Genomic DNA, 8599 nt, shown 5'->3' on the forward strand with positions numbered 1-8599 from the left:
TGATTTACACTATCCAATACATGAGAGTTTGAAGTCCAAGTTACTTAGCATACAAGAAATCAAGAATCCAGTTTTTGTCATCGCAGTCGACATAGGACTACTCGATTTGAGCACAGATATATGGAAGGAGCAGCTTAACTTTCTTCACAGATATGTGGGGAGGGCGAAATTTATATGGGTTCTAAACCATGACACCTCTAACACCATTAAAATGGAGCTTAGAAGAAAAGGATATATGATGACAGTTAACAAACCACTTTACAAAGCAAAAATTGTTCACATTTTGGAGGAAGTTGTAAAAGAGAGAAATCATGAGATGCAAAAGAAGAACATGGATGAGCTTCATGAGAGTGATTATACTCATTGTGATGCTGCTAGCTCGGACGATTCGGACATATCCGAATCAGGTCCTTGTAATCCTGTTAGTAGTACTAATCATGAAAAAAAAAGTGAGAAGGTTGAGCAGTTTCATAGATTATCACTGTATAGGATTAACAACTGCTTAATAGGATTAACAGATGAACATTCAGAAGCTAATAATACTCCAAAGAAGGAAGAGTTATGTCAAAATAACCAAAACTCTCCAAAATCATTGTCTCCAGAACAAGACTATTTTCCAAGAGAAGCTCATCAAGGTGAAGATTCTGAGAGCAGAGGCAAAGAAGAGCATAGGATCATCGGCGGCTCGGCTAGGCCGGTAAATGGAAAGAAATCTCTTGAAGGGTTAAGGATATTGCTTGCAGAAGACACACCTGTGATTCAAAGAGTTGCAACCATAATGCTTGAGAAGATGGGAGCAAGTGTTGTAGCAGTTGGTGATGGACAAGCAGCAGTGGATGCTTTGAATGGCTTGCTTGGTGTTGAAGATTTTAGAAGAGACTCAAACTTGAATGAAAGGAACACAAGATCATCATCTTCTCAAACTGAAATTCTCAGTTTCCCTTCATATGACTTGGTCCTAATGGATTGTCAGGTATGAACTGAAAATGAAAAAAAGCTGTATTAGTATTCATTTTATCTTAAAAGTTTTAGAAGCTCCTTCATGATTATACAAAAAAACCAAAAGTATAGGAACTTTGTTAGAACGACAAATAGGTCTCTGACCTTTTATCTCAAAAACAAATAAGTCTTCGACTAAATGAAAATACAAAAACGTCCGTCACTTTCTAAAACGCGAGACATCTTAAATGTCTCCTATTATAAAAAGTGAGGGACGTTTTTGTATTTTTCATTACTTAGAGACTTATGTGTCTTTGAATTATAAAGTCAGGACCTATTTATTTTCTCAAAATCTAAACTATAAAAACTACGACTTTGTTAGAAAAGTTTTAGATGTACGTTTGGTTCGTGTTTATATTTTTCTGTTTTCACGTCGTTTTTTTTTTCTTTACGAAATTCTGAAAACAAAAAAATATTGAAAATGAAAACGCAAACCAAACTCACCTTAAATTAGGTTAAAAAATTTGTACAACATAGAATTTTATTTACAAACTATTAAACTACAGAGAACTAGTTGAAAATTAATTAAAATTACCAAGATCCCAGATATTGCTGGCAAATAGTGCCTCATGTAAAGTAGTTGTTTTCAATTTTTCATCCATATAGATCATAGTTAACTGTCACACTTGAGTTTAGCTTCTAATTCTTGTTTGTGTCTTTGTGATGAAAATAGATGCCAAAGATGGATGGATATGAAGCAACAAAAGCAATAAGAAAATCAGAAGTGGGAAGTGGAGTTCACATTCCAATAGTTGCTCTCACTGCTCATGCAATGTCATGTGATGAAGCCAAATGCTTAGAAGTTGGAATGGATGCTTATTTAACCAAACCAATTGACTTCAAATTGATGGAATCCACTATTCTTTCTCTCACAAGAAGAACAATATCCTAACTTATAGATTTAGTCTCTTCTTTTTAGACATCATAGGCAAGTACAAAAAGAATAATATATATGTATTCAAGTTTACTACATATATATATTAACTTCACATTTCTTCTTGTGTGATTTTTTTTTTTTTTAAATAAGAGGAAAAAAAATTAAATACTCTTGAAGAATAGAATAAAAAGGGAAAGCATTACAAATGAATTACCATATATGCTTAACAAGGTTTGTAATAATGATCTTATATTTTACAAGGATATGAGCTCAATTTTCATTAACAATGAAAGGTGGACTTTGATAAATGACTCATATATAATCTCAATGAATGTAAAAACTTTTAAGTAAATAATTTATCATAGATATTTTTTATTTCTATAAGTAATAATCAAATTCCCAACCACATAATTAGTGAACAAAACAAGCTTTGCCACACCACACCATACCACACATCATAGTTAAATTAGTTAAACTTTTTTTTTCAGTTCAATGAACTAGTTATTATTTGATTTGTATTTTTATTTTCTGTTATCATATTTAGTATTTTCTATTTTTTAAAGATTTTATAAAATAAAAAAAAATGAAATTCTATAAAATAAAAATATTAAAAATAAAAAATACAAACCAAATACTCTTTCTTTTTTGTCAGGAAATACTCTTTAAACTTTTTTCGATAGAAAATTTTTTTGTTGCCCACGATATCTTTTAGATCTAAACTCCATTCACAATTTCTTTTTGTAAGGAAATACTCTTTAAACTAATAAATTATTGCATGCACAAAACAGAATTTGAACACCCGATACTTATTTAAGTAGACGAGTAGACTGACTACTCTATCAATTCAAGCTGGTTATAGAAAATTTGTTAATAGTATTGAGCCAGTGGTTGGGGAATTGGCAAGCAAAGATGGACCCATAATACCAAAAAATTGAAGGCCCAATAAAGGACCAAAAAGCCCAATAAGAATAATAGTGTTAATGTGTTATAGTATACTTGTTCCCTAAGCAGCTGCTACTGCATCATCACACTCAACAGAAGAATCAGCAAATTAAAACACAAAGCAAAGCAAAGAAAGAAGAAACCTTTTTGACTAAACAACACAGATTTGAATCGCACCACCACCCATGGCTAGGTACGACAGAGCTATCACCGTCTTCTCGCCGGACGGCCACCTCTTCCAGGTCGAATACGCTCTCGAGGCCGTCCGCAAGGGCAACGCCGCCGTTGGAGTCCGTGGCACCGACAACGTCGTGCTCGGCGTCGAGAAGAAATCCACCGCCAAGCTCCAAGACTCCAGGTAACACCATAACCCTAATCCTATATTTTAAACTTTTGTTCCCAAAGTTTGCGACTTTTCATAAAATCCCTCTCCGAAATTTTCTTACTTTGCCTGAAATGGTGATCTTTCGGACCCTCCACTCCCCAATTACTAGTTCTGTGATTCAATTTTTCTAATGTATTTCTAATTGTTATTGTGATAATTATTGTGGTTAGGCTTTCTGGGGTGTGATCTTGCTGAGTACATTTTTGTAGGGTAGATAGATGATAGATCCCTTTGGTACCGAGAATGGCTTCTAGGGTTTATGTTTATTTGGAACTTTCTCTAATTAGGCATTCTATGTTGACTTCAGTGTTGATATGCTGATTTTACTTGGATGCTCACTAGAATGTAGATATTTTTGGGATGATTTTGCAGAGAAATGTTGTTTTAGCTTTGAAGTATGATATAGAACATATATAGGTTGATTTTGTTGTATAATGCTCCATTTTGAAACCTTTCTGTTGCTTGGTTAGCATATAATTTGATCACTAATGACTAGGTTTGAGAATATTGGATCCCTTCGGTAGTGTTTGGACTTTTGATGTGAAGTAATTTCTTAGTTTCAGGAAGGCCTTTAAGATGCTTTTGCCACAACCCTCAATGCTTTGCAAGAATTGTTAGCTCCTCTTTAGAAGCACTCAAAGAATTGAGTTTTGCAGTTTCTGTTGTGTGCTATATATAGCAATATAGGAGATAGTATGGTGTTTACTTGTCTCACCATTATGTTGCATTATATTTTTGCAGAACGGTGAGGAAGATTGTCAATCTGGACGATCACATTGCTCTTGCTTGTGCAGGACTAAAAGCTGATGCACGTGTCCTTATAAACAGGGCAAGAGTTGAATGTCAAAGCCATAGGCTTACTGTCGAGGATCCAGTGACGGTAGAGTACATAACTCGTTACATTGCAGGTCTTCAGCAGAAGTACACACAAAGTGGTGGTGTTCGGCCCTTTGGCCTTTCAACCTTGATTGTTGGTTTTGATCCATACACTGGTACACCATCCCTGTACCAAACGGATCCTTCTGGCACATTCTCAGCTTGGAAAGCCAACGCAACTGGTAGAAACTCAAATTCCATCCGGGAGTTCCTAGAGAAGAACTACAAGGAAGTTTCTGGCCAAGAAACCATAAAATTGGCTATCCGAGCATTGCTTGAGGTGAGGTCATTTGTTCTTTTCGTCTTGGTGGAAGCATACTTGAATTTATTATGTATCTTGGTTTCTTGCTGCAATATTTTGAAGGTTTTTCTTCTTTCAAATGCTAAAGGGAACTCTTCTCCTTTGTTCTTTGCATGTGTCTATCTTATGATGCTTTGAATTTAAAAGGGTTTCTTCAATTATGAGTTTACATTCATTTTTCCAATACAGAAATCATGCCTAACCTTTCTGCTTACATAAAATGTACCAATCTTTCAAGTCTTTGTCCTTGATGCATGTTCTGGCAAACTATGTGGTACATAATCTAGCAATTTATTCATGTAAATACTAAATAGTTTTATTTTTCAGTTGTTTTATTAAAAACAATTGTGTGAGTATCATGAAATCATTTCAGGCATCCAATCTAATATTTCCTTACTTCAGCTTGTTATAAGTGTTGATGATGGTAAGTAGTATTAGCCTCAAAAGTTTCATCATTATCCATTTTTCCAGTTAATTGTTTGTTTTGTTCGACTGAATTATACTTAAGAATTCTTTAAAAATCCACTAATATCATTTAGTGGGTTGATAATATATTGACTAAAGCAAGCACTTGTCTGATAATTTGTTCTTAAAAAGCAAAATATTTATGTGAGGGGTTCCTTAATTGTTATGCTGCGACACAGCCCAGAACTTTTAAGCAATTATATTAGGATGTGTATAGTACATGATTGCAAGAGGGAGTCACATTATTACTTTAATCATCTGCCAGATTCTTCATATATTGTTTGACAAATTTACAATCAAACCTGATAAATCTGATGGTTGTACACTGGCTTGACACGACCTAACAATAGAATCGTCATAAGTGATTCTTTTATGTGTTTTGAATGATTACAGTGCTTGTGTGAGCTAGTAACTCATCTTATATGGAACTGGATAAATCAATAATGACTGTTTCACTTATGACTTTTCCTTCTTGGTGTATGAAATAAGGTCGTTGAGAGCGGAGGCAAGAACATTGAAGTTGCTGTGATGACGAAAGAGCAAGGCTTGCGTCAACTTGAGGAAGCCGAAATCGATGCTATTGTGGCCGAGATTGAAGCCGAGAAAGCAGCAGCTGAGGCCGCAAAGAAAGCTCCTCCTAAGGAGACATGAATTTTCTGTTTCTTTTGTTTTGTATTATGCGATCAATGTTCTTACTAGGTGTTGGCCGTACTTTAGTGAACAAAAATTAAAGCCACTGTGGCTAATATTGAAACAAAAGAAAAACAGCTGCTGAGGCTGCAAAGAAAGATCGTTTGAGGAGACATTTATTTACTTATGTTTTTCTTTTTCAATTTTTCTCATGAATTGTTCTTGTAGGTGCTATTGGTCCACACAAAATGAGTGCTTAATTATTTGTGGGTCAAATCATATAGAATTTAATTTATATCGTCACAAATTGAGTTTTGTGTTGAACCATGATCTGACAGGCACTAGCAACTAGTATATAAACAGTTTGAGTTATGGCATACAACAATATTTAGTAGAAGTTCATATTAACCAGAATATAAGAGTAATCAAGAGCTTTAATGCATTAACTAAATTAGATTATTAGGTCTTGAATGCATCAACAAGTAATCAAGAGTAATCAAGAGCTTTAATGCATCAACAATATTTGGTCTTGAATATTCATCGTACATTCTTTCTTCGAAATTCAGTTGTAGTAGTTTGTCTTCGTTACTGAATACCCAGTGCAGCAGTTTTACTTCATGAAGTTTATATGTACTTTACCAAGAAATTATCATTGCCTTTTTATGATTAAAATCAATGAATTAAGCGAGTCAAAATAGGGAGTAATATCATTCTGATAGTTATAGGAAGGGAGAAAAATGGACTAGAAGTGCGACAGCATCAAGAGGAAGGAACATCTTCAGATTTTGCCATACATACGCCCGCCATGATCGAAGATTACGAGGTTCTCTGTTGTTCTTTTTTCCTTTTCCCCTAAATTCATTCAAGATAATAATTAAAGTAAAAATTCGAAATTTCCTATTTTTAAATGCTTTCAAAAGTAAAAACCCCTAATTTCGTATTTGTTTTCTTTGATTCAGTATATTCTGTCGATCTCGTTGATACCATTTCCTGTGAATACGTCAATTTTCAGTTTCTCGCATCATTTTTGGTTATCGTTCTGATTGTTTTGGATCAATTGTTCGCTTTGAGCTATGAATCTGTTAGTTTATGCTTGCCTTTGCTCTTTTCCTTTTCCAGCTGAATGATAACTCTTGAGAGAATTTCATTAATTTTGCTAGGGTTAGAGTTTTGGGTTCATTCATGGAAGATAGTAAACCTCTTAGAATTTTCCATATAATTTATGTTTGTAAGAGGTTGCACACTTGCACCTCAAAAGTCTCAAACACATTTTAATTGTGATTCTTGATGGTACTAGTTCATAAGGATGGGAAGATAAGCATATGGATAATTTATTTCAGTTACAGTTTTTGGAAATGAGAATCATTGTTTGAAGCTAAGTGTTGATGTGACTTATTCTGATTCTGGTTGGTGGTTTGGTTTGAAGCTATGCTTTATCTCTTACCTGATCATACATATGATGGCAAGATAGTTAAGTTCCCCTGAATTTCAGTAAGCATTAACTCAGAATCTTGTATGATGTTTGACTCGGGATTTGCTTTTTCGATTCTGATTCTTGCTTTAGTGTTTGTTATTGCCATGGAAAGCTATCTTTTTTGAAAGCTTGGGAGATAAATAGTAGGAAAAAAGTGATGCTTCTGTTCTTACATGTCAAATAAAACAATATACCTTAAATGTATGAATTGATAGAGAAGTTTTGGTCTTGAGCATTAACAACAACTCCAATACTTGGAATTCAAAATAGCTTGTGATTTTGGGGAAAAAAGCATTGGTTTCTTTCTCCTTCCCCTTTGGGTTTCCATCTTACCGGTCGCAGTCTGTGGAGCGAGTAATTGCATTCACTTTGAACAATTTTTGTGAAAGAACTGAACTGAATTTGGTTTTTCAGGTAGAAGAGAAAAAGCAAGCTGCTGCTGATGTATTGTTTCAATACTCGAAATTCGTGATGGCATCCATTGGAAACCAGGTTCGACCCTGTGATTTGAGGTTACATTTGATGAAGGTATGAGACAACATCCCTGTGCCTGTTGTAACACTTGTTTAGTTATCTATGCTTTCCATCCTTTCATAAATGCCATTTATCACTTTCAGGAGATTTCAGGTATGCCAACTTCGTTAAATAGAGAATCAACGCAGGTCGCAGCCTCTCCCGATGCAATGGGGGAGTCATCAAGTTCAGGAACAGCTAGACTTGATAAAGTTGACAGTTTCCGCGCACTGTAGTTGCTAATTGTCATAGTTATTGTTTAAGAAGTAGAATTATGACTACTTTTCATGTCCTATCTGATTTGATCTATGTAGTTGATCTCACTTTATGTGACAAGATTTCCTTTGTTGATGTTGTTCATATGTGGTTCCTTAGAAGCACTGTTCTGCATCTTTGCATTGGTACACAAGTTATGTTATCCTTTTGTGTAGTGTCTCATAGTTTTTATAAAAGTGTAATAATGTTTTGTTTCTTGGAAAATATATTATCCATTTTCTTCTTAAGCACAAGGTTGATTACCAAAAAGTGTTACCTTACAAATAACTTTTGTTTAATGAGTTTTTTGTAAAAATTTTGAAGTTTTTTTTCTCATAAAATTATGTTTTTTTTTTCTGGTAGAACTCATAAAATTATGTTACTGTCATTATAAATACCCTAGATCTTCTCTTTAGGTTTTTTTTCCCCGGAAGATATGGAAAAAAAATGAGATTTTAATCATTTTATTAATTAGTTAAATGCACATCAATATTTAGATATTGCTAAAAGTTATCTTTCTATTTAATAATAATAATAATAATAATAGGATTTTGTTTGTATATACTATCAATCTAAAGAAGAAGAAAAAACTAGGACAGAATTATGTATTGGTGAAATTAATAAAAGTATCCTACTAAACCATGTATATTTCAAAAGTCTTACAAATTGTAAGTATTTATTTATTCGTTAATAATTTTTTTTAGTATTCATTTACTATTTATATAATAAACCACAATACATAAAAAAATTCGATAATGATATACGATATTACATAGGCTATTATATAGGATGTCAAATTTTTATTAAAAATATGAATAACCAAAATTATTTACTTATCTCAATTAAATACTGAATACTGTTATAATTTCTTTTTATGCCATA

At 33.5% G+C, this 8599-nt stretch overlaps 3 protein-coding genes across 3 annotated transcripts in view; all 3 read left to right on the top strand.

Annotated features, from left to right (window-relative positions):
• Window positions 1–1984, top strand: part of LOC107641453 (histidine kinase 1) — a gene marked incomplete in the record, with an annotated part of 7099 nt that extends 5115 nt beyond the window's left edge. The window contains 2 exon segments of the mRNA XM_016345245.2: window positions 1–973; window positions 1673–1984. Coding sequence (XP_016200731.1) covers window positions 1–973; window positions 1673–1891 — 1192 coding nt within the window.
• On the top strand, window positions 2872–5717 carry LOC107640664 (proteasome subunit alpha type-7). Its single transcript, XM_016344412.2, has 3 exons — window positions 2872–3176; window positions 3945–4359; window positions 5335–5717. The coding sequence occupies exons 1-3, from the start codon at window positions 3004–3006 to the stop codon at window positions 5494–5496; spliced, it is 750 nt and encodes a 249-aa protein (XP_016199898.1). The 5' UTR covers window positions 2872–3003; the 3' UTR covers window positions 5497–5717.
• LOC107639832 lies at window positions 6226–7971 on the top strand. The gene is made up of 3 exons (XM_016343684.2): window positions 6226–6298; window positions 7364–7477; window positions 7567–7971. The coding sequence occupies exons 1-3, from the start codon at window positions 6281–6283 to the stop codon at window positions 7696–7698; spliced, it is 264 nt and encodes an 87-aa protein (XP_016199170.1). The 5' UTR covers window positions 6226–6280; the 3' UTR covers window positions 7699–7971.

Source organism: Arachis ipaensis, chromosome B01 (assembly GCF_000816755.2).
Source record: "Arachis ipaensis cultivar K30076 chromosome B01, Araip1.1, whole genome shotgun sequence".
NCBI classification, from domain to species: Eukaryota; Viridiplantae; Streptophyta; class Magnoliopsida; order Fabales; family Fabaceae; genus Arachis; species Arachis ipaensis.